The sequence below is a fragment of the Mus caroli genome, unplaced genomic scaffold (assembly GCF_978045245.1).
Source record: "Mus caroli unplaced genomic scaffold, Mus_caroli_1 scaffold_18, whole genome shotgun sequence".
NCBI lineage: Eukaryota > Metazoa > Chordata > Mammalia > Rodentia > Muridae > Mus > Mus caroli.
Genome location: NW_028227273.1, coordinates 61,003,472 through 61,028,622, shown reverse-complemented (window position 1 = coordinate 61,028,622; position 25,151 = coordinate 61,003,472). Strand labels below are relative to the sequence as shown.

At 43.1% G+C, this 25,151-nt stretch overlaps 1 protein-coding gene across 1 annotated transcript; it reads right to left on the bottom strand.

Moving 5' to 3' along the window:
- Positions 1 to 4,769: 4,769 nt before the first annotated feature.
- Positions 4,770 to 23,335, bottom strand: LOC110312381 (uncharacterized). The gene is made up of 6 exons (XM_085832670.1): positions 23,172 to 23,335; positions 18,202 to 18,305; positions 17,430 to 17,494; positions 8,348 to 8,474; positions 7,923 to 7,983; positions 4,770 to 6,415 (listed from the first exon to the last, which is right to left on the bottom strand). The coding sequence occupies exons 1-6, from the start codon at positions 23,333 to 23,335 to the stop codon at positions 4,948 to 4,950; spliced, it is 1,989 nt and encodes a 662-aa protein (XP_085688796.1). The 3' UTR covers positions 4,770 to 4,947.
- Between the last annotated feature and the right edge of the window lie 1,816 nt (positions 23,336 to 25,151).

The following is a 25,151-nucleotide window of genomic DNA, read 5'->3' as shown; positions in this document are numbered from 1 at the left end:
TGTTTTGTTTTGTTTTTAAGAAAGCTAGTCCTGAGAATGGGCAATTATCTTCCCAGTATATTGTATAGTTATCCCCTGCAATATAAAATGTATAATAGGAGGAGTTTATGCATCCAGTTTGTGTTCCATTCAGTAACAGTGGTCGTGGAAAAAGAAGAGACATATCACTGACCGGGGCCAGTTCGAACCAGATAGCCAGCTCTAGCAGGTGACTGGAAGGCTAGGGCATGACTCTGTGCCCTCTTATGAATGTCTATTGAGTAGGAAAGACAAGGGAACAAGTGACTTAAGACAGGGAAGGCCATTATTTGGGAGAAAGCCCACAAAAGGAGTCTCTATAAAAATCAAAGCTTTTCTATCTGTCAACACTGAGGTGGTTATAGAGCAGAAAAGAAACTGGGGAAAAACATTCAAAGGCTCCATTTCAGACCTGCAGTTGCCCTCTGCAAGAAGGAGGCAGTGAGCAGTCAGTTAAACAATGTTAGCTGATGAATTTATTCCTGGTTAGCCATTATCTGGGATAAAGGCTCCATAATTCCGGAGCAAGAACAGCAATAATCTAGAAAAAAAAATGAATCAGACTACTGTTGTTACAGAAATTGTTCTTGTTAATCAAAATCAAGGTTCCTTACAAAATGACATGGCCCTGCCTAATATCTTGGGCCCATTCTTTGCCAAGAAACACAAGCTGGCCCCACCAAGACCATTGGTGGTAGGGTCATATGCAGCAATCCCTTTGCCGCTACAGCACCTAAAGATGACTGAGCTCCATGGCTCAAGGAGAGCCTACTGAGGTTAGAGAGTGGTGGATTAGGAATGGTCTCCTTCCATGCTTCGCTACTCAGCATTGCTTTCTGTTCTTAAGATTTTATTTTTAATTCTGTGTATGCATCTGTGTGTCTCTATGCATGTGCACATTCTTGGTTATCAGCCATACATGAAGGACAACAATCAGACATCTGTATCCCCACCTCCAGCATTACACTCCAGTCAGTGACCACCACAGGAGAAGGAGCAGAAGGAATAGAAAAGCATACTGAATGTGGTGGTGCCTGCCTTCAATCCCGGCACTTGGAAGGTAGAGGTGGCAGATCTCTGTGAGTTCAAGGTCAGCCTGGTCTACAGACTGAGTGGGATAACCGGAGCAAGCAAACAAACAAGAGTATGAAAAGGGCCTGGAGTCTTGTATGGTTATTCCTTCCAAATTTGAAACATTTCTCCTGAGAGAGGGAAGGAAGATTCATGTGCGTCAGTCTCATGACACAAGGCCCAGGAAAGTCAGAGAATTAGAGAGTTTGCAAGAAGCAAATGTTAGGGAAAGGAGATTCTGGCACTGAGAAACTTGAAAGTTGTGCAGAGAACAGCAGGGACGACGCTCTAAGGAACTATCCCCTATGCTGGGGTTGGCTTTTCAGTGATGCAGGTGGATTTGAGTAACCTGAGCTCCTGTCAGTCACCACAGGATCTCATGTGTTCACTGAGATGGAATTGAGTGAAGTCACTCAGGTTTCTCCTCTATGTCCTATGTGGTTTGAATGGAAGTTTTTAATATTGTGCCAGGAAACGTTTGTGAAACCCAAAAGACCACCACTTGGTTGCCAGGCATTGGTGGTATGTGCTTTTGATCCCAGCCCCTTGGAAGCAGAGGCAAGTGGAGCTCTGAGTTCAAGACCAGCCTGGTCTACAGAGTGAATTCCAGCACAGCCAGGGCTACACAGAGAAACTCTGTCTCAAACAACAAACAACAACAACAAGAATGACCTTGGTCATGATATCTTTTCACAGCACTAGGACAGTGACTAAGACAATACCTAACTCTAACACCCCACTTCTGAGGTCATTACACATCAAGTGACCCACCTCATTATTGGACACTGATACCCATCACTTTCAACCTTATCCTGTATCCTCAAGCCAAAGTTTGTCCTCTGCATTGAGCTTTCCTTCCAGCAATGAGCAGCTTTGACAATCAGGAGTCTCTCTCGATGTGGTCTGTTAAAAACAACTCACTGGCCTGGCTGGGGTGGCTCCAGCCTTTAATCCCAGACACAGGTGGATCTCTGAGAGAGGAGGCCTTCATTTACCATACAACACAAACTAAATAAACTTGGAAACACGACCTGATCTATGATTAATACATATATATCTTGCTTAGTGTTTGTAAAAAGTTAAATTTTCTCTCTTCTAAAAGCAATTTTTAAATAGTTCAACCTTAAAGGGAAGGACACTGTACCTACCAGGCTTCTGTAGAGGAATGAAATTTATTAAGTACTTTAAAGTACCGAAAAAAATAGAATGACCCGAGAGCTGAGAACTGGTCATTAATAAGTCCTTAAGGCTGTGGGGCTTTGGTGCCTCAGGGTGAGTGAGTGGACAAGTGAGTGTGAGGGTTGGTGAGTGAGAAGGTTGCTGGGTAGATGGAGGGGCCTCAGCTGTCCCAATCTGGTGCAGGGAACCCAGACGTTTCCTGAACAGCCAATGGTCCCTAGCCACAATTAAGGTTTAGAAACACTAGGTCTGATATCTGTGAAGTGAACATCACTATCGACAGGGCAGATTAACTGGGTGGCAGGAGAGAGATAGCCAACTGAACTAAAGGTAGTAGATCTTCCTTCTGCCAGACCCTTTTTGATCTGGACCAGAAGGTGCCACCTACAATGTGGGTGGGACTTCCCATATCAACAAGGAAATCAGAACAGATGTTCAGGTGAGGGTCCTCACTCAGGTGTTTCTAATCTGTAGCAAACTGACATTAAAACCAAACGTCCTAGGCATACAAGGAAAATAATTTTAGAAAATAAACACCAAAGAGAGAAAAATAAACATACACAAAACATAAGCAATACAAAATCAAGAGAAAGATGGTTTAAAGGGGCTAGAAGATATCATGGTGGGTAAAAGCACTTTGCAAGCATGAAGACCTGACTTTGACTCCTTAGCACTCATGTAAACCTGGGAATGGCTTCAGTCATGCCCATACACCCAGAACTATGGGGGATTGGAGAGGGGTGGACAGCTGGATTTGACTGGCTGCCAGTTCAGTGAGATATGCTTTCTCAAGAGAATAAGGCAGAGAGAATAATCCATTGTTATTGTTACACCTGCCTCAGGATGAACACACACACACACCATATACACAAATGCATGGTCTTACATACACACACTTAATACTATATTTTGTTCGAAAAGAGTAAAAGTACACACAAAATGGTCAGACTCAGGCACATGAAAGCAGTGCAAAAATTCCAATATTCTCAAAAAGTAATTTTCAATTAACCACAATTGCTTGAAAAAAAGGCATGTATGAATATTGGCATGTTACAATTAAATGTCAGTTCAACATAGAATCTAACACAATTCACAATGCAAACAGAAATGTGCCAGATTTGATGCGACAAGAGATCACCCACTAAACTCTAGATTGCTGCTTTAAGAAACCTTACAGAATCATTTCACAATAGTTTACTCTTCTTTCTACTGCTGTTTTTTGTTTTGTCTTGTTTCCTCCACATGTGCTGATTACTAGTCTCCATCCCAAGGGTATAAGCTGTCATCCTATCTCACACACTTGGCTTAAGCTTATTTTGTAAAACAAAATTTAGAAATACGAGTCCAGAATGAACTACTGGGCTGGAGAGATGGCTCAGTTTTTAAGAGCACTCCCTGTGTTTACAAAGGGCTTTTGTTCAGATCCCAGCACCTACAAGGCTGCTCACAGCCATCTGTAACTCCAGGCACTCTTCAGGGTGGGGCAGGCAGTGCACATATGTGACACACATTCACACATGCAGGCAAAACACTTACGCACATGAAATAAATAGTCTAGAAAGATTTTTTTAAGTAGACCCCATATTTAAGGTTACTCTAGGGTAGGTTCTTTCATGTCTGTGAAATTAACTGTGCTAATGAGAGGCTTTTCAATATTACCTACACACAAAGGGGTTCTCTCTGCTATGGCTTTATTTTTTATTGTGTGTGGAGGTAATTTGCCTGCATATATGTCTGTGTGCCATGCACATGAAGGCCCCACTGAGCTCAGAAGAGGGCACTGGGTCTCTTCGAACTGGAGTTGGGACAGTTGTGGCTTTCCAGGTGGGTGTTGGGAATCAAACCTGGATCCTCTCTAAGAACAGTCAGTGCTCTTAACCACTGAGGCATCTCTCCAGCCCCCTCTAGTTGACTTCTTATACATATTTGGAGGAAGCAGAGAAGTGAAGACTTTCTACATTGCAAACACGCACCAGGTTCCTCTACAATCTAATCAATGCCATGCCTTTCCCACGATTTGGAACCACAAAAAGTTTAAGCATCACTTGCACTCATACAGCTTTTCACCAGTGTGAGTTTACTCATGTCATTGAAGAAAACTTTTAATATAAAAACCACTTCTTCTCCTTCTTCTCCTTCTCCTTCTTCTTCTTCTTCTTCTTCTTCTTCTTCTTCTCCTCCTCCTCCTCCTTCTTCCTCTTCTTCTTTCTCTTCCCTTCCTCCCCCTCCTCTTCCTCCCCCTCCTCCTCCTCTTCCTTCATCATTTAGGCTTTTTTTTTTGAGACACGGTTTCTCTGTTTTGAGACAGGACAACCTCAGCTGTTCTAAAACTCCCCCTGTAGACCAGGCTGACCTTGAACTCACAGGGATTCACCTGCCTCTGCCTCCCAGGTACTGGGACTATTGGCATGCACCACCATTGCCTGGCTTCCATATTATTTTTTTAAAAGGTTCCCCCTCCACTATGGCTATTTCATGGGTTTTTGTCTTTGTTTTTTTAAATCAATCCTATAGGGAACGTTCACATATTGGTAGCAAAAAGTCCCCCTTTTCTCCAGTGAGTTTATGTGAAAACACCACAGCCATTTAAAGGCTGTAAACACTGCTTACAAACAAGCCTATGGATTTATGCCACTGCGTATGGCTTTCCCATATTGCTTACATGCATATAGTTTCTATTTAGTGTTGAGTTCTCGCGTGCTTTTTAAGGTGACTAAGAGACCGAAAGCCTTTCCCGCATTTCTTACATTCATGGGGTTTCTCTCCACTGTGCATCAGTGCATGGTACTGAAGAGAACTTAAATGAGTGAATGTTTTGCCACATTGCTTACAGACACAAGGCTTCTCTCCAGTGTGAATCATTTTATGTTTCCGCAAAGCGCTCTCAGAACTCACAACTTTCTCACATTGTGAACATACATACGGGTCATTGCCACTGTGGACCTTCTCATGACTCCGAAGGGTAGTAGAGCAGAGAAACCCCTTTCCACATTGCTTGCACATGTAGGGTTTGATGCCACTGTGCATTATTTCATGTCGTCTTAACTGAGTCAAAGACATGAAGGCTTTTGCACACTGCTTACACACGTAGGGCTTCTCACCAGTGTGAATTCTCTCATGTATCTGTAGGGTACCAAGACGAGTGAAAGCCTTCCCGCATTGCTTACAAACAAAGGGATTCACACCGCTGTGAACTATTTTATGCTTTTGGAATTGAGTCCAAAGCATGAAGGTGCTCCCACACTCCTTACACACATATGGTTTTTCCCCAGTGTGAGTTCGTTCATGAACTTGTAGGTAAGTAGAGGTAATGAAGGCTTTCCCACACTGCTTACACACATAGGGTTTCTCTCCAGTGTGGAGTCTTGTGTGTCTTTGAAGGGAAGCAGATCGAGAGAAAGCTTTCCCACACTGGTTACATGCATAGGGCTTCTCACCAGTATGAATTATTTTGTGCCTTAAAAGTGAATTCAAACGAGTAAAGGTTTTCTTGCACAGTTTACACTCATGGGGACTCGAGCCAGTGTGGATTCTTTCATGTCTTAGGAGAGAACTGGAATGTCCAAAGGTCTTCCCACATGTCTTACACGCATAGGGCTTCTCTCCAGTGTGGATTCTTTGGTGGACTTGTAGGGAACTCGGGAAAGGGAAGGCTTTCCCACACTGCTTACACTTAAAGCATTTATTTGCATGGTAATGTTGTTCATGCCTCTTCAAGGAGCTGAGAGAAGTACAAGCTTTCCCACAGTGCTTACATTTGTGGTGTTTTTCTTCAGCCGGAGTCCTTTCATGATTCTGACCAAGTCTCAAGTCTTCATCAGGCTGTTTAGTTTTATCAGATTTCTCTACAGGCTCAGCACTTTGATGCTTCCGAAGAGACGGGGAAGCTCTGGAGGTGCCCTGAGATTCCTTAGTATACACATTCTTCCCATGTTCCTGGACTTCATTTGACTTCTGCCCTGGCCTAGGTTTCAGTCGCACATTTATAGCTAAATGGCCAATGAGCACATTGACAAACCCATTTCTTTTACATATATGTACTCCTGGATAAAATTCATTGTTCACAGTGCCCTCTGTAAAGAGTTTGAAGATCTCTGCACACTCATGACCTTCTTTACAGTCATGGAGTTTCTCCACAAGTTGACATCTGTAAGAAATGAAAAAGTGAATTGCTCAGTTTTTGATTATTAATGATTTACTAGTAGAAATATTAGTTTTATACATTCTGATGATTTTGAACATATTTTGACTGGATGTTATGCAACATGATTAAGGACAGCTATAATTATAAAGCAAGTGGTATAATGGTATAAAACCCAACAATGACAGACTGGAGACATGGCTCAGTGATTAAGAGCATTGACTGTTCTTCCAGAGGCCTTGAGTTCAATTCCCAGCAACTACATGGTGGCTCACAACCATCTGTAATGGGATCTGATACCCTCTTCTGGTGTGTGTCTGAAGACAGCTGCAGTGTACTCATATAAATAAAAAATAAATAAATCTTTTTAAAAAGCCACAATGATAAGTTGTGTTATATTGTTTTCATGTTTGGCAAATACTGAACGTATGTCACATTTAAACAGAGATTTCAATACTAATATTGTGCACAATTTGATGTACAATACTGATGACAAAAATCATGTTGTATTTTGAACTACTTAATGTTGTGGTGGTTTGAGTAAAAGTGGCTCCTATAAACTCGTAGGGAGTGTCAATATTGGAGGTATGGCCATGTTGGAGCAAGTGTGTCATTGGATGGGCTTTGAGATGGTCAAACCAGGCTTAGTATCACTATCTCTTCCTTCTGCCTGCAGATCCAGATGCACAACTCTCAGCTACTTCTCCAGCACCACATCTGCCTGCATGCCACCATGCTTCCACGCTATGACAGTAACAGACAAAATCTTTGAACCTGTAAGCCAGTTCCAATGAAATGTTTTCCTTTATAAGAGTTGCTGTGAGCCGGGCAGTGGTGGCACACGCCTTTAACCCAGCACTTGGGGGGCAGAGGCAGGTGGATTTCTGAGTTCGAGGCCAGCCTGGTCTACAGAGTGAATTCCAGGACAGCCAGGACTGCACAGAGAAACCCTGTCTCAAAAAAAAAAAAAAAAAAAAAAAAGAGTTGCTGTGGTCATGGTATCTCTTCACAGTAATAGAAACCCTAAGACAAATGTCTACATTGAGGTATTTTTGATTTTTTGAGATAGTCTCACTTGAAATGCTGAGTGGCACCTAACTCAAAGAACCACCAGTTTTTGACTCCCAAGTGCTTGGATTAAAGGTGCAACCCCACCCCCACCTATGCATGTTAGCTCATCTATTAGTTCTTGTGTAAAAAAGTTCTCTGGGTTTTGTTTCATATGCACTTCCTGGCTAAGATGGTAGATAAATTCATACTTCATTTTCCATAATGTATATGGTGTAAAGTTTGTACATGTGAAATATGATTACGTTTCTCTCCTGGCTTCATGACACTCCCATGGTTTCCAACACTCAAATCTCTGAGATGTTCTCACTGATGCCATGAAACATATCAGCAATCTTGGTGGCAATTTCCTGAGATCAACTCAGATTGACGCTTGATATATTTGTTTCTTTATCTCTTGGTAAAATGTCCTATGACACCACAAACCTGGAGGAGCCTGAATTACCTTAGTTTTCTCCCAGAATTTTGGTATTCATTGTCAATCTTTTGGTGTTTCCTTATGTCTCCTAAAAATACAAATTAAGATAAGTCATTGGGAATCATGATAGTACACTACAAACATTAGTAGAGTCCAACTAAATCCGTGTAGTAAGCCCACCTCACAGAATTACTCATTTCCCCCTACTTCAGGTCAGAGAGAGAACACAGTCCCCCACTACCTCCAATCATGCACTCAAGATTTCTGCATTTGGGGAAATCTCAGGGGTCCGCACATCCCGAGAACAGTGGATGAGCCTTACTCTAGGAATGCATCTTCCTGATCGTGGTGTCTCTCTGCCAGATAAGTATAACCAAATGGTTCTTTACCATACTTCAGCTTCTGCAGCAGCAGTGATGAATGACCTATTGTGAGTAGGATAATGTCTTTACCTATGGAAACCACATTTCTCAATATCTCCTTCATCACGTCTTTGTAGAGCTCCTTTTGGGATAGATCCAGCAGAGCCCACTCCTCCATGGTGAAGTGCACAGCCACATCCTCGAAGGTCACCAGCTCCTGAAAGAGCCCACATGCAATGTCACACAGATGAACTTCCTGTTACCAGAGACCTAGGTTTCATAAGAACTTACTGTGACACCATATTCCAAGTTCCATAGATGCAAGTTGTCTTGGTCACCATACTCTTAAACTGTTCGTGCATACTAAGATTCTCTAATGCAGCGATTCTGACAGTAGACTGGAACAATCTGGTCAAACAACAGCGGACAGGGCAACCTTTGCCCTCATAAGTTGTGCTTATTTCTTTTTGTCCACTCGGTTACTGTAACAACTTTTATAAGAAATTGTGATTATAGCCGGACAGTGGTGGCACATTCTTGTAATCCCAGCACTAGGGAGTCAGAGGCAGGTGGATTTCTGAGTTTGAGGCCAGCCTGGACTACAGAGTGAGTTCCAGGATAGCCAGAGCTACACAGAGAAACCCTGTCTCAACCCCCCCCCCCCAAAAAAAATTGTGATTATTTAACCCTCCAAAGAAAATATGATGTTAGCTGTCCCAAGACTACGTATTCTTATAAATGCTGAAGGAAAAAGCTCTATTTCTCTTGGTAACTGGGAACTATGATTAAGAGTGACTCCTCCATACATAACTATAAAAATGATGTGGCTTTGCTTTTCTTTTTTCTTTTCTTTTCCTTTCTTTCTTTCTTTCTTTCTTTCTTTCTTTCTTTCTTTCTTTCTTTCTTTCTTTTTTTTTTTTTTCCAAGTCAGGGTTTCTCTGTATAGCCCTGACTGTCCTGAAACTCACTTTGTAGACCAGGCTGGCCTCGAACTCAGAATTCTGCCTGCCTCTGCCTCCCAAGTGCTGGGACTAAAGGGGTGTGCCACCACCTCCCAGCTTGATGTGGCTTTCTTAAACAGTTGATGTCAACAATCTGTGACCTTTCTATCACTTGTTCTTTCTGAATCCATACTGCATTTCCATATGGTTATGAGAGAGAACCTATTTAGTTAGACTCAGCATGTTTTCTGAATGAGGAATTTTTAAGAAGCGGGTTCTAGCTAGGCAGTGGTGGCACATGCCTTTAACCTCAGCACTCAGATGGCAGAGACAGGTCGATTTCTGAATTCTTGGCCAGACTGGTTTCCAGAGCGAGTTCCAGGACAGTGAGGACTACATGGAGAAACTTGCCTAAAAAAAAATAATATTTCTGGTTGTGAGCACTGCATACTTTTCCAGAGGACTGGCGTTCCATTCTCAGCACCCTCCTGCCCTACCCAAAACAGAGTTGTATAGAGTGAATCTCTTGTGCACTGTATGGATACACCACCTGTCAATTAAAAAAAAACTATGACCCATAGGAAAGGGTAGAATAGAAGGTGAGGCATCCGGTAGACATAAAGGATTCTAGGATAGGCCCAGGCCTGCAATAGTTCGGGTGGGGTTGGGGAGGCACAGACACATGAGATATGAGCAGACTGTAACTAGCTGCGTGACAGAATTTAGATTAGAATAAACAAAGTATAAGTTATGATGTAGTTGGAGAACAAGCCCAAGTTTACAGCCAAGGTGTTTGTAAACATAATTGAGTCTCAAACTCATTTTTTATGGGAACAGGGGCATAGGAGGAAAAACACCACTAAACGGAGTTGCTTTGGTCATGGTGCTTCCTCGCAGCACTTAGAACGTGACTAAGACAAGGTATTTCATCACTCTTCTTGTGAGGTACTTGAATATATTCTCTGAATATATACTCTGCGATTCCCCATAAACCGAATTTGGAAGTGTGTACCCTCTTTCTTATGGAGCATTCTTAAATAAAAATTGAGTAAGACTTATGATGCAGGATCCGAGAGGTGACTCAGCAGTTAGGATAACTGGCATCATAGTCTGTAAGCCACTCTAATAAATCGCATGCGTGCTTGTGTGTGTGTGTGTGTGTGATCATAGCCTGTAAGGCACTCTAATAAATCATGCTCATTCTATCAGTAGTACTGTACCTTTAGAGAACTATGACTTATACAAGAGGAATATAGAGGAGTTTTAAGCTTTCTGTTAGAAAATCCATTGAATAAGTCAAACAGAGTTCATTTAAGGGGACATGTTTACTACAACTTACAAGGCACAAAGGCCGAGAACGGAGTTTTAATTTGAGATCAGCACCTTTAAACCAAAAATTCCTCTGGAAGCATTAGGACAGCAGGAAATGCCTCTGAACACAAAGCTGCAGCTGGCAGAGGCTCCATGAGAACCTGCGGCAAGCCCTGAGAGTGCCATCCACATAGTCCTGACTTTAAAGAAATGAAAGATGCAAAATTAAGAGTGTCCCAGGGCATCAGTGCTCAGGCAATGTGTGGCGGAACTGGAATATCTTCACGGAAGCCTGAGTGTCACTCTGTGATGCTTTCGAGGAAGATGTTAAAAGGATGATGGTATGAGGATAAGGCTTTTGGTTTGGGGGGTTTTATGTTTGTTTGTTTGGTTGGTTTTGTTTTGTTTTGTTTTGTTTTGGTTTTGGTTTTGGTTTTTGTTTTTGTTTTTGTTTTTTTTTCAAGATAGGGTTTCTCTGTGTAGCCCTGGCTATCCTGGAACTCACTCTTTAGACCAGGCTGACCTTGAACTCAGAAATCCGCCTGTCTCTGCCTCCCAAGTGCTGGGATTAAAGGCATGCGCCACCACTGCCCGGCGAGGATATATTTTTAAAACAAAGTTTTTAAAGAAAAAGCAGAGGGGTGGGGGTGTGAGATTATGAACTAGTTTTATCCAGAGGTAAGACATTGTTTCAGTGTGAAAAAGGAAAAGATAAGTGAGCTAGGACAAAAGGCAGGAAGAATTAGAGAGAGATGTTACAGAAAACAGGAAGAAAAAAGAAAAGAAAGGAAAAGAAAACAGGTTCTGGATTCCCCCAGCCCCCACTTCAGGTTTGGTTTTCCTTTTGAAAGGGCCAGGAAACTTCAGCAACCACTAAGAAGGCACACAGAGACACAGTATGTTTCCTAAGAAATCTAGTCAAAGAAAATAAATACCCCAAATAAAAATAAGTAGTCCAATTAAAAAATGGGGTACAGAGCTAAACAGAGAATTCTCAGCAGAGGAATTTCAAATGACCACGAAGCACTCTAAGAAATCTTCAATGTCCTTAGTCAACAGGGAAACGTAAATCAAAACAATTTTTTGATTCCATCTTACATCCATCAGAATGGCTAAGATCAAAACCTCAAGAGATAGCACATGCTTTTGAGGGTATGAAACAAAGGGAACACTCCTGCATTGCTGGCAGGAGTGCAAACTGGTACAACCACTTTGGAAACCAATCTGGTGGTTTCTCAGAAAACTGGGGAAAGTTCTACCTCAAGAGCCAGCTATACCACTCCTGGGCATAGACCCAAAAGATGCTCTACTGTACCACAGGCACACTTGCTCAGCTATGTTCATAGCAGCTTTATTCATAACAGCCAGAAACTGAGAACAACCTAGATATCCCTCAACTGAAGAATGGATAAAGGAAATATGGTACATCTATCTACACAATGGAACACTACTCAGCCGTTAAAACAAAGACATCGTGAATTTTGCAGACAAATGGAAAGAACTTGAGAATATCATCCCGAGTGAGGTAACTCAAAGCTAGAAAGACATGAATGGCATGTACTCACTTATAAGTGGACATTAGCCATAAAGTGCAGGACAACCATGTTACAATCCACAAACCCAATAAAACTGGGTAATAAGGTCCCCAAGGAGGATGCTTGAGTCTCACTTAGGGGAAACTAAACAGTCATTGGAGGTGGATGGAGAGAGGGAACTGGATAGGAGAGGAGCTGAAAGGAGAAAGGGGATGGTGATCAGGTATGGGGAAAAAGGAGGCTGGAGAGGGCTGGAAGTGAGAATGCAAATCAGGGCGAGGGGAGGGCGGCAACTCTGGGAACTAGCTGGAGGCTTCATGCAGCAATGGATGGAGGCAGATGCAAAACCCACAGCCAGAGAGCAGGCGGAGCCTGGGAACTAGCTGGAGGCTTCATGCAGCAATGGATGGAGGCAGATGCAAAGACCCACAGCCAGACAGCAGGCAGAGCCTGGGGACTAGCTGGAGGCTTCATCCAGCAATGGATGGAGGCAGATGCAAAGACCCACAGCCAGACATCAGGCGGAGCCTGGGGACTAGCTGGAGGCTTCATCCAGCAATGGATGGAGGCAGATGCAAAACCCACAGCCAGAGAGCAGGCGGAGCCTGGGGAGTCTTGTGGAAGAGTAGGGGATAGAAGGGAGCAAGTCGGAGGGGGTCAGGACACCACAAGAAAACCCACAGATTCAACTAACCTGGGACCATGTGGGCTCACAGAGCCTAGGCCATCAACCCGGGGGTGGGGGGTGGCATGCAGGAGCTGGACCTAGACCCCCCTACACATTTGTAGCAAATGTGCAGCTTGGTCTTCATGTGGGACCCCTGACAAGTGGAGTAGAGGTTGTTTCTGTCTCTGTTTCCTGCCTTTGGATCCTCTTCCCCTAACTGAAGCCTGGTTGGGCCTCAGTGGAAGAGGATGCACCTAGTCCTACCAGGATGAGATGCCCCAGGGGGAGGTGGCACCCAAGTAGGGCTCATATTCTCTGAGGAGAAGAAGGGCCAGTGGGGGAAAGACTTGTAAGGGTGGGACTGAGAAGAGAGGAGGGATGGGGGCTATGATACAAAACGTATGTAAAGTGAATTAAAAAATAAAAATAAATAAAAGAAAGAAAGAAAATAAATACTGCTTACTTGGGATCAAAATCATAAAATGACACGGCCTGACGTCTCCAGTCAAGGTGTTTCACAACCAATCCAAACGAACACCATCCCTCAGAAATCTACTTTACAACAACTGATGATTCATTACATTTTAAACCTGGTTGTAAACTACATTCTTTAAACAATGCAACCCAAAATAAATTATTGCTAATATCTTACTTTTAAATAGAAGAAAGAAAAAGCCCGCAGTGCACCATATTCCCAGACAGAATCTCATCCAAGTACTAACCAAGCTAGACCTGTTTAGCTTCCAACATCAGATAAGATCGAGCACATTTTACATTTTAAAGATAGATTTTAGCTTACAACTTTCAAGGTATGAGACTTTCACCTGAATATGTGGGCTTTCTCTACTATAAAAAAACCAAAACTATAAATTAAAATGTGAACTTTTTTCCTCCCACCCATTTCTAATCATAGCCCCCATAGTAGTTAAAGTGAAAACAAAATTTCAATTTAAAAACGTGTTGCTACTTGCAGATATGGCTAATGAAGTTGTAACTTTTCTACACTGTTAATATTACAATCATGTTTTTAAGTCCAGGGTTTGGCTGGGCTGATGGTACACACCTTTAATCCTGCGACTGAAGAGACAGAAGCAAGACCCTGGGGAGCTGAAGACCAGCCTGATCCTCAGTTCCGGGCTAGCAGACTTACTCAGCGAGACTCTGCCTCAAAAAGAAAAAAGCTAAAACACACACACAAAAGGCAAAGCAGACTTTGGAGGAAAAGAATCATTTAATACTACAAAACAGAAAAAAAGGAAGGAAGGAAGGAAGGAAGAAAAGAAAGGAAAGAAGAAAGAAAGAAAAGAAAAAAAAGAAGGAAGAAAAGAAAGAAAGGAAAGAAGGAAGAAAGAGGTTAGAAAGATGACTCTACGAGGCAGTCTGCTCTTCCAGAGGACCTAGGTTTAATTTTTAGTACCACATTGTGTCTCATAACTGTCTATAACTATAGTTTCAGATAATCCTATGCCCATTTCTGGCCTCTACCAGTACCAGGCACACACATGGTGCACAGCCAAACAGGCAGACAAAACACCTATACAAATAAGATAATAAAACAGTTTTTAAAAGATAATCAGCAAAGTGTTTATGCTTAAATTCATCTATATATACAGTTACATGGATATAAATATTATCTACATGTGCTTACATTTTTATATTGCATATGCAAAAATAGAATGACTCAGAAAATGAATAAGTTAAATTATTCCAACTAGTTCCTAGTTCATTATGTAACTGGAATGTACTGACAATTTTGGAGTTTTGGTTTCCTTGAAAAACACAAAAATATTATCAGACATAATTTTGTTTTAATGCCATGTGTAGGATATGGGGTTTCGTCAGCTGGGAGAATGGAGGCAATAAGTGAGGCAGACTAAAGTCTCATGCAATAGCCAACTTAAGTCAGAGCATTGGACAGTTTTCACTCTGAGGGTCAAGAGGAGTCACATATGCAAACTGTACGATCACAAGGACAAGCCGCATTTGGTGGACAAGCCACTCATGGCAAAAATGTTTTTTTTCTGTAGACACATAAACAACAGTAGACAGTTGTAATGAATAACCTGAAAAAAACTCACTCTGTTATACCTGGGAGGGGCACAAAAACACACTCCAATATCAATTTTGCAGTTTTGAGGAAACTGGGGTCAGATACTATTCTTGTCTTGTTTTCTTGGAGTTTTCTCACAAGCACTCAGAAGTCTAACTGACTCCATTCTTAGTGTTCCAACAACAACTACTTGGAGCTCCAGATCCAGGGCCCTGGGGCCCTCTTCTGGAGTCCAGGGGCATCTTCTCACATATGCACACTTACTCTAATAATTAAAAATAAAATACATCTCTATAAACATGGAGCCATTTTATTAAGAAATGTTTTCTAAATTCTGTAAAAAAATAAAAAGACAAAAAGAAATGACCAACTTAAAAAAAGAAGGTATTTAAAATTATAGCGATGTGATATAATTTTAGAACAAGAATATTAAAGCAAAAAGGGAACTGCTTTCAAAGGAGAGAGAAGGTTCGGGTAGCATTGTTCTGATGTAAAGAACTGCTCTAAAGGAGGCATAAAAAAAGAAGTAAGTGGGGGTTGGAGAGATGGCTTAGTGGTTGAAAGCACTGGTTGAGAGCATACCTCTTCCAGAGGTCCTGAGTTCAATTCTCAGCAACCACATGGTGGCTCACAACCATCTGTAATAGGATCTGATGCTCTCTTCTGGGGTGTCTGAGGACAGCTACAGTGCACTCACATACAAAAAACAAATACATAAATCTTTTAAAACAGAAGTAAGAGAAAGTGGGTCAGCAAATATGGCCCAGTGGCCTCCTCAGTTTGAACCCTGGAACTCACATTAAGTGTGGAAGGAAAGAACTGACTGCAAACAGTTGGCCTCTGGCCTCCACTGGGAAACCAAGGCATGTACATAACAACAAGGAAAACCTTTCCTAAGCTTCGAGTGTAGCCAGGTGTAGTGTCACACACACACATCCTTAATCCCAGTACTCAGGAGACAGAGGCAAGCAGGCAGGCAGACTGAGGCCAGGCTGGTCTACAGAGCTAGTTCTAGGATGGCCAGGGCTACACAGAGAAACCCTGTCTCCAAACAAACAAACAAACAAACAAACAAAACTGTAAGGGCAAAGCTAGAAAGCTTAAACCTGTCACAAAGGTCAAAGTGAGTTATTGAAAATCTCTGTAGGAGATAAAACTTGAATGTGGTGGGGTTTGTGATAAAGTTGGCAATAACGAGATGCTTATGTCGCCAACCAATCTCCATCACACGTGAAAAAAATCTGAAAACAAAGACACTGAGAATCTATACACTCCAAATTCTGGAGTCCTTAAAAGACTGTGTAACAATTCCAGGGAGTTTTTATACACACAAGAATAAACCTGGTTGACATCCTCAGCTCTGGAAAATAATTTGGACAGATTAATACTTGCAATTCAGGGCAACTCAGATGTTTAGCCTTAACACTTGGTCGAGACATAAAATATTTTTCTAGGCAGATTTTCCTCAAGTTTGTGTCTTTCCTCTAGGCGTGTGAGCACTGACGGATTCATTCTCAGCCTGAGCCAGCACATACCAGTCCTTCCTGTAGTCCTAAGCACAGATGACCTCAGAGCAAACTGTTCTAATCTGGGCGCTAACTGTGGCATCTTGATCACATCAGGCTCTCCTGTGTTTTGTCTGTTCCTTTTTATTCTGGTTTAAGCACAGCTTTCTTTAGCCCAACCCTGTGAGAAGCTTGTGAGCCAACACAGAGGGCTTTCCCCTTTCACAGTGCATTCTCAATACTGTCATGGCTTACCTTCATCAGGACTTCCGTTTTCAAACAATATTTAGAAACAAACCAAATCAATTACAATTTTGACAGAGGCCAACCCTGTCCATTCCAGGTATATGGCTCTCCCTTTCTATGAGTCAGACAATGTTAGGAGGACTTGGAAAGTCAGGGATTCAGTGCCAGTCCTAAGAATCCTTAGCCTAAGAGCACAGGTCAGGTAGTTTGGAGGAAGATTCCGCTGAATCTGCATCCGGTTAGCTTCGACTGTCAACATGACACAGTCTATAGTTATCTGAGAGGAGCATCTCAATTGAGAAATTGTCTGGATCAGATTAGCATGTGGATAGTTAATTGGTGTGGGAAGGCCCAGTCTATTGTGAAAAGAACCTTCCCTAGGCAGGGGGTTCTGGACTGTATAAGAAAGCTGTTTTAGCATGCGTTTATAAGCCAGCCAGCATTCCTCCATGATGTCTGTTTCAAGTGCTTGCCTGAGCTTCCCCTCCGAATTCCTTCAATGGTGGACTGTGACCTGAAAATAATAATGAGCCAAAAGAACCCTTTCTTCCCGAGCCATGCTGCTTTCAGTCAGTATGTTACTGCAGCGACGGGATGAAACTAGAGCAACCTGCAAGCCTCATTGGAAAAGCAGGTGCCACTGAAATGAGACAAGGAAAAGATGGGGAACTGCTTGTAGTTAGTTCACGCTGCAGGTTATGCCAAACCTAGAATGGCTCCATTGTGTTCAGCAACAACCTTAATCTGATTTGCTCGAGTTTTAAGCCTAAGAGCCCATAGAGGGAAAAGAGCTACTATTTCCCAGCACGCCAGAAGGCACAAAGTGACATCAGTAAACAACTCCTGAAAACGTACCAAATTTTATCAAAAACACTAGACACATGAGCTTTTCAACCACAATATATGCAACCCCTCACCTGAATTTCTACAAGGAGCACCCCAAAACCAGAGTGTGGCACACAGGCAGTGATCACAGGGTCAGCTGTCAAGAGAAGGGGAATAACCGTGGGCAAGGACTCCCTCCTGCCTTTGTCCTCGGTTTCTGCGCAGTTTCTCCGGCTTAGTTGATCGATGAGAATTATTCGATCCCCAACAGCCCTCTTTGTCCCCGTATTAGCTCCAATGCCTGGACTCCGGTAAAGCTTTGTGTGCTTTCAAGCCTTTCTAACACTTTCTTAACCATTCTGCAACCTGTGTTTTGGTTCATTATTGTGTGAAATGTTAATGTGTGGTTTAATGTTAGTGATTAAGATTGGAATAAAAGAGCAGTGGCTGCCCACGGCCAGAAAGAAGGCAAAATCGGGCGTACTTGGAAAACTGTAGTCAAGGAAAAAGAACTTATTGGCTATTTAATAAATCGTGACAGTGTAAAAAAGCTTCATGTCTCTGTATGTTTCAGAATAACATGCACAGGATCCGGGGGTCAACACACCTCTTACCTCCTCTGGTGCAGAACCCACAACCCGAGTACCTAGTCTCCACCACCCTCTGCCAACACCACCCACTCTGCCTAGAACTGGCACTGCGAGCGACCAGATGTGCCTGCTTCAGTGAGCGCTCAGCAAGAGACAGGGCAGCGGCTCTGGCCCAGCTCCACCAGGAGGATCCCGCTCTGAGGCTCATCAGAGTCAGAGGAGACCCCTCCGCAGACGAGAGCTGTACCCCACTGCCACACTCGCCCGCACGAACCATTTCCAGAGACACGATGTCCTAGTGTCCTCTTGTGGTTCCTGCAGTCAGTGGAGGTGAGGCAGAAATGGAGGAGAGAGACCAGGAGATTCCCTCTACAGATGCTAAGAATCCAGATCCCCAAACAAGGCGGGGACCAAAAGGGGATGTCTCAGCGATACGTAGCGGCCATCTTCCTAATGCCTGGATATTTCATTGGATATGCATCCCAAAACAACTTGCCTGGTTGGCCATCAATCCACAGACCTGCCTCCTAAAGCTTTAGCCACTGGAGGAGCACACTCACCTACCACAGTGAGATTCAAATTAGAAATTTTAGGTTCAAGCCTACCCAGACTGCATAGAGTATTTTCCTAGATCCTCACTGGCCCCACAGTGGGAAAGGGCAGAAGCAGAGCCCTGTCCCAGCTTTCCTGACCGGACACTTGCTCAGCGGGCAATTCTTGCTTCCTCCCCTTTCTGATGGGGTTACAGAAGCACAGAGGGAATTCCAGACTCGGTGTCTATGGAAACAGTCCATGGCACCACAGAAGACAAAAGATTTACCAGGTCTGGAATTGGAGAGAAAGAGGGGAGGGGAGAGGGGGAGGGAGGGAGGAAGGGAGGGAGGGAGGGAGGGAGGGAGGGAGGGAGGGAGGGAGGGAGGGAGGGAGGGAGGGAAACACAGAGAGAGAGACAGAGAGAATGTGTGTGAGGGATGGAGGCTACCTATATTTAGTCAATAGCATAGAAAACATACATGGGGCTGGTGAGATGGCTCAGCAGGTAAGAGCACCCAACTGCTCTTCCAAAAAAGGTCCTGAATTCAAATCCCAGCAACCACATGGTGGCTCACAACCATCCTTAACAAGATCTGACTCCCTCTTCTGGAGTGTCTGAAGACATACAGTGTACTTACATATAATAAATAAATAATCTAAAAAAAAGTAAAAAAGAAAACATATATGAAGGAATGATATTATTGAAGACATAGAGAAAGTGGAATTTATAGAAAGAGGTCAAACATACCAGCAAAGTCCTCACACTTTAACAAGGATCCAGTGCTTAACTTGACCCAGTGACTTCTGGTGTGTTCCACAAGCACACTATTATCTCACTCCAAATAGTCAATGTTTAGACAGGAGGTGCTGTACAGTTCAGCTTGTCCATGCAGATATATACAAGGGTCAAATGCAAGAGAGACACTGAGTCAATTGTTCCTGGAGGCTGTTACTAAACTTGGGGTCACAGTCTATAAGAAGCCAGGTTCAGCCACCCAACTTCATGAAGACAAACATGCAAATTAATAGGGAAAACCAGAAAAAAAGAAATTTATGCAATGTGGCTATGTTGGGAAGAGGAACGAAAAGACTCAGTGATCCCCACTAGTCTATCTTGGGGTTACTAAAGTGAGACTGAAGTTTAAGTTAAAGCCCAGGGCATCCTAAGCAGTCCAGGATGAGGGGTAATGCCACCCATTACTGGACTGTCACCATCTCTGTGAGGTTGTTCATCCCTTTCCTGGAGGAGATGAGCATCAGCTCTGGTTGGCCCAGGGTCTTCTTCTCCCAACACCAGATTCCCAGAGAAATCTCAATTTCTTGGGATTCACTGTTTTAATATTGCTGAAGCTAAAGGATCTTTTAAGAAAACATTCATTTCTGTCAGGTTAATGTCAAATAAAACAGTGGGGCCTAAAAGGAAAGGAAATAAAGAGACGACTCAGAAAGGGCAGCAGTATCGATTTTAAGGCTTTGGGGGAAGAGGTGATCCTGCCCTTGGAGGAAGAAGTCTTTTAATTGGGACTTGGAGGGAAGAAAGATGGCTGACCCAAATCCATTATACAGGCTATGCCATTCGAAGTCCTTAGTGGTTTAGGATCTGGCTGCACAGGGAGCCTGATAATTTCTTTTGTGGAAGTATTAGGTTTCAGCTAGGGGTTAATCAGACTACATTTTTCCTGCAGTATTTCAGGCACCCTACTGAGATGTCTGTGACTTTCCAACAGGTTCTCTGGAAAGAAGAGCTAAGTCCTAGAGACAAGGTAACTCTCCCCCATCTTGGGTAGCTTATTTCTCAGAGCTGATTCTGAGATACCTCATGTTGTAGGGAGGGCTAGGGTTAGGTTAGGGTTTGTAATCAAATTCCCTAAATGTGCTGTTTAGAGAATGACAGGCCAAGAAACTTAGAGAGAGTCTTAAGAAATTTAGACCACGGAGCCGGGCATGGTGGCACACGCCTTTAATCCCAGCACTCGAGAGGCAGAGGCAGGCGGATTTCTGAGTTCGAGGCCAGCCTGGTCTACAAAGTGAGTGCCAGGACAGCCAGGGCTACACAGAGAAACCCTGTCTCGAAAAAACCAAAAAAAAAAAAAAAAGAAAGAAAAAGAAATTTAGACCACATCACAGTCTCCCTGGCACTAAATCTTGTGGTCTCAAGGAGAAATCTGCTTCAGTGTCCTCTTTCCTATCAGCACATTATAGTGAGAATTACGGAATCTCATTAGGCTGCTTGTCAATTCCCTAGTTCTCACTTAAGTAAGAAGCCTATTCAACTCCTTTGAGTGAGAATCATAGTTGGGTGCTTGTCAAACAAGCCTCACTAGCATGGAGAATTACAGCACCAATTTTGAGGTTAGAGAGAGGTGACTGCAGACAGGTGTGTCCTCAGAGAAATCTAGACAGATCTAGACTAACTTTCCACTCAATTGCTACAAGAGATTTCTACCCCTTTCAGCAATGTGCCAAGGCAAAAAACAACAACAACAACAAAAAACAACAAAAAAACCAATGCTTACTTCAAAAGGGATAAGACATAATTTATTCTGGAGGCAAATGAGTGACCATGGCTGGAAATACACTGACATTACACCAGTAGTATGTACCAATGTGGTAACAGTGTTATGATGTTTTATAGAAACAAAGCTAAGAAAGTCCAAAGGCTTGAAATATATTGGTAGAAACCTCGGATAGGTAGATTACAGAAAATGGGGACATCTAGGACTACCTGACCACATGCTTAGCCATTTGGTTGGTGGAAGCTAGTAGTGTGCTAAATTAATATACTTGAAAAGAGTTTACCTGATAATCACAAGGATATTAGGGCAGACACAGAAGCAGGCAAAAAAAAAAAAAAAAAAAAAAAAAAAAAAAAAGGCTAGTAAGAGAGTTAAAGATAGCCCAAGACAAATTATAAATAAGCTTTGAACCTACAACATCCCACCTCTCCAGTCACTGAAGCAGTAATTACTTTTACAGAACATTTAATGTTCAGTGTGGCTTCTTCTTTTGAGTTGGGAAAAGGTTTTTGAGGAACGGTCTCACTGTATAGGCCTTGCTGGCCTAAACTTGCTATGCAGACTAGACTAGTCTCTAATTCTGAGATCTACTTACCTGTGCCTCCACAATGCTGGCATTAAAGGCATTCACCACCAGGCCCAGAAAAAAAAGTGCTAATTATTAATATGTATTAATTATGTTATATAATTAATATATCCTATATTGATATTTTATACATTAATTATGAGATTAAGGATTAAATAATATGCATTTATATTATCCATACAAAATTATTAATATATTGTAATATATATATATGTATATATTAGGTTTCAAACCCAGGACAGACGAATGAGGTGCATACTTAACATATCAAAGCAAACATTGGCTGCCAGGTTCTCCCTGTCTTCAGTCCCGACCATCACAGGGTCCTCCTGGCTGGCATACCTCAGACTTCTCTAGCCCAGGGGATAGACTGCCCTTCTCACACATGCCCTTTCCTATGTAATCCAGCCATTTCGATCATCTGTCCCCTTTGGGCCTCCTAACTGCTACACCTGGCTCTCCTGCTGTGTCCTCGCCTTCTCTTCTCACATGGCACAGCTCATGCTCACTCAGGACTCTCCCAGATGTCTCTGCCTCTAGCCACACTCTTCCACATATCTATAAAAAGCCTTTTCCTCCACCATTCCTAGAAGCAGCCATGTCCTGAACCCCTTTTCATTCATCTGGTACCCATTTTTTTGTTTGCTTTTTAAAAAAGATTTTATTTATTTTATATATATATATGATGAGTACACTGTAGCTGTCTACAGACACACCAGAAGAGGGTATCAGATCCCATTACAGATGGTTGTGAGCTACCATGTGGTTGCTGGGAATTGAACTCAGGACCTCTGGAAGAGCAGTCAGTGCTCTTAACTGCTGAACCATCTCTACAGCCCAATCTGGTGCCTACTTAACACACACACACACACATGTTTATATATTTAATGTGTATGGGTGTATTTCTATATGTGGTTATGTGCACATGCATGTAGGTATCTGCAGAGGCCAGAAAAGTGTATCAAATTCCCTGGAGCTGGAGTTACAAATGGTTGTGGGCAGTCTTGACTGTTAGGATCTGAATGTGAGTTCTTTGCAAGAATAGGAAGTGTCCATAAGCTCTCCAGTCTTTCTTTCCTTCCTTCCTTCCTTCCTTCCTTCCTTCCTTCCTTGCTTCCTTCCTTCTTTCCTGAGGTGTGTGCATGTTGGGAGGGGGTGCCTCCTTCACAAATACAAGGAAATCAGGGTATTAGCTGTGGCTGTAACATTGCATGTTTAAAACATTTTCTACTTTTGTCCGCAGGCTGAATGTTACTGACCTGTCAGCACTGTCTACCTTTGACAGAACTATAAGGTACCTACACTCAAAAATGAATCAAGAAGAAGTAAAAAAAACATATGAATGCACTCAGAGAAGCAGGCTGTTAAAATTCAATATCACATCCATACTCAAGTTCAAGGGCCAGACTTACCACTGGAATTGAGCCCTAGAGCAGATCACTGGACAGTGGTTCAGGACACATAGGAATGTAACTGTGGGAGCATGCAATCCTTGGCCAGCAAACCCAATTTCCTGGAGGACACAGTCCTAGTCACTGAACCACGGAGCTGGGCAAGCCCCTGAAAATCATTACCCAGCACCAGAGCGATGCTGGGTACATCAATCACTCCTGACGCAGGTTTTCAAAGGTAGCCAGAGCCAGAGCGATGCTGGGAACATCACTCCTGATGCAGGTATTCAAAGTAGTGCTGCTGCTTGAGCTGGCTCCATGGAGGACGGTGTGACCTTGGTGAATTCTGGTGGGGAGGACATTACCGAGAGGCGGCGACATCACTGCCAGGGTGCTACAGATGAGGGCGTAGAAAGGTTTCCCTGGTGGACAGAGTAGCTGGGCGGTGAAAGGATCCACCTTTTTGTCTCTGTAGCAAAATCTTAAGCCTCATCATGCTACTACCTTAGCTTGAGAAAAGCTAACTGACCCGGGGCAAATCCTCCTGAGGTGCTCTCCCATGCTTGACCTAAAGCAGCCATTTAAGATAACCCTGTGCTGGAGATGCCGGTAATCTGGATGAAAACCAAGGGTGTTTGTTTCTTGATATTTTCCTTGTCATGGGATTTAATTAATGAATCACTCACTGAGTCACACATGAGAGTTTGGACCCAAGAACTTCTAATTATGCACTCTTCATGAAGAAAGTCCTATTGACTTTATAAGGAGATGACCTGGGCTGGGGCGATGATGGCTCAGTGGATACAGAGAAACTGCCTCCAAGCAACTGACTATGACCCAAATAACTGGAGCAAACCCAGCTCCCACAGTTGTCATAACCTCCTCATGGACACTGTAGCAAGCATGCACACAGCTCACCTTGTACCTAAAATAAACATATGAAAAAAATTTTAAAAGGAAATGACTAGTGGATATCAATCTCCTAAATGAATTCAGGTCTAGGAAGAGTCTGAACCACCACCCCCACCCCCACCCCCCAAAAAACCCCAGCTTTAGGAGTAGACTTTCTTTTTTGAGACAACCTTACAATTTATTTACCTCTGGCTGGCCTGGACCTCATTTAAGTAGACCAGGTTGGCCTCAAACTTAACAGAGATTCAACCTGCCTCTGCCTCTACCTCCCAAGTGCTAAGATTAAGGGCACCACACCCAGTAGTAGAATTATATTAAACTTATTTGTATTTATAATTGCTAAGAAGATTGGAAAGAATGTAGATGAGGAAAAGAATCAAAAGAAAAGCAAATATGACTATACCTTAATAATCAGACTCCTGACTGCTTGGAATCTGATCCAGTGATCTGTGTGTGAGGTCTTCTAGAACATTCATTTGATGCCTAACTCCCCATGAAGCTGGTGCCTAACCACAATTTTGCTACCTAAGAGCCCTGGAAGATGGTTCAATAGATAAATGTACCTGGTAAGCAAACCTGGCTCTCTGGGGACCACATAAAAATTCAGATATGGTAGCACCTAACAATCCTTTAGGGAGATGGGTGTGTGTGTGTGTGTGTGTGTGTGTGGTGTGTGTGGTGTGTGTATGTGTGTGGTGTGTGGTATGTATGTGTGTGGTGTGTGTGTGTGTGTGGTGTGTGTGTGTGTGGTGTGCTGTGTGTGATGTGGTGTGTGTGTATGGTGTGTGTGGTTTGTGTGTGTGTGTGATGTGTGTGTGGTGTGTGTATGTGTGTGTGTGTGTGGTGTGTATGTGGTATGTGTGTGTGTGTGTGTGGTGTGTGTATGTGTGTGGTGTGTGGTATGTATGTGTGTGGTGTGTGTGGTGTGTGTGTGTGTGGTGTGCTGTGTGTGATGTGGTGTGTGTGTGTGTGGTGTGTGTGTATGGTGTGTGTGATGTGTGTGTGGTGTGCTGTGTGTGATGTGGTGTGTGTGATGTGGTGTGTGTGTGTGTGGTATGTGTGGTGTGTGTGTGTATGGTGTGTGTGTGTGGTGTGGTGTGTGTGTGTGTTGGTGTGGTGTGTGTGTGTGTGGTGTGTGTGTATGGTGTGTGTGATGTGTGTGTGGTGTGCTGTGTGTGATGTGGTGTGTGTGATGTGGTGTGTGTGGTGTGTGTGTATGGTGTGTGTGTGTGGTGTGGTGTGTGTGTGTGTTGGTGTGGTGTGTGTGTGTGTGTGTGTGGTGTGC

Coding starts and splice junctions, on each gene's coding strand:
- LOC110312381 (XM_085832670.1), bottom strand. CDS start 23,335: ATGTCGCCGCCTCTCGGTAATGTCCTCCCCACCAGAATTCACCAAGGT. Junction 18,306..23,171: donor TTTGAAAACCTGCGTCAGGA/GTGATTGATGTA, acceptor CTGGATTCTTAG/CATCTGTAGAGGGAATCTCC. Junction 17,495..18,201: donor ACATCGTGTCTCTGGAAATG/GTTCGTGCGGGC, acceptor TTCTCTTGACAG/CTGACCCTGTGATCACTGCC.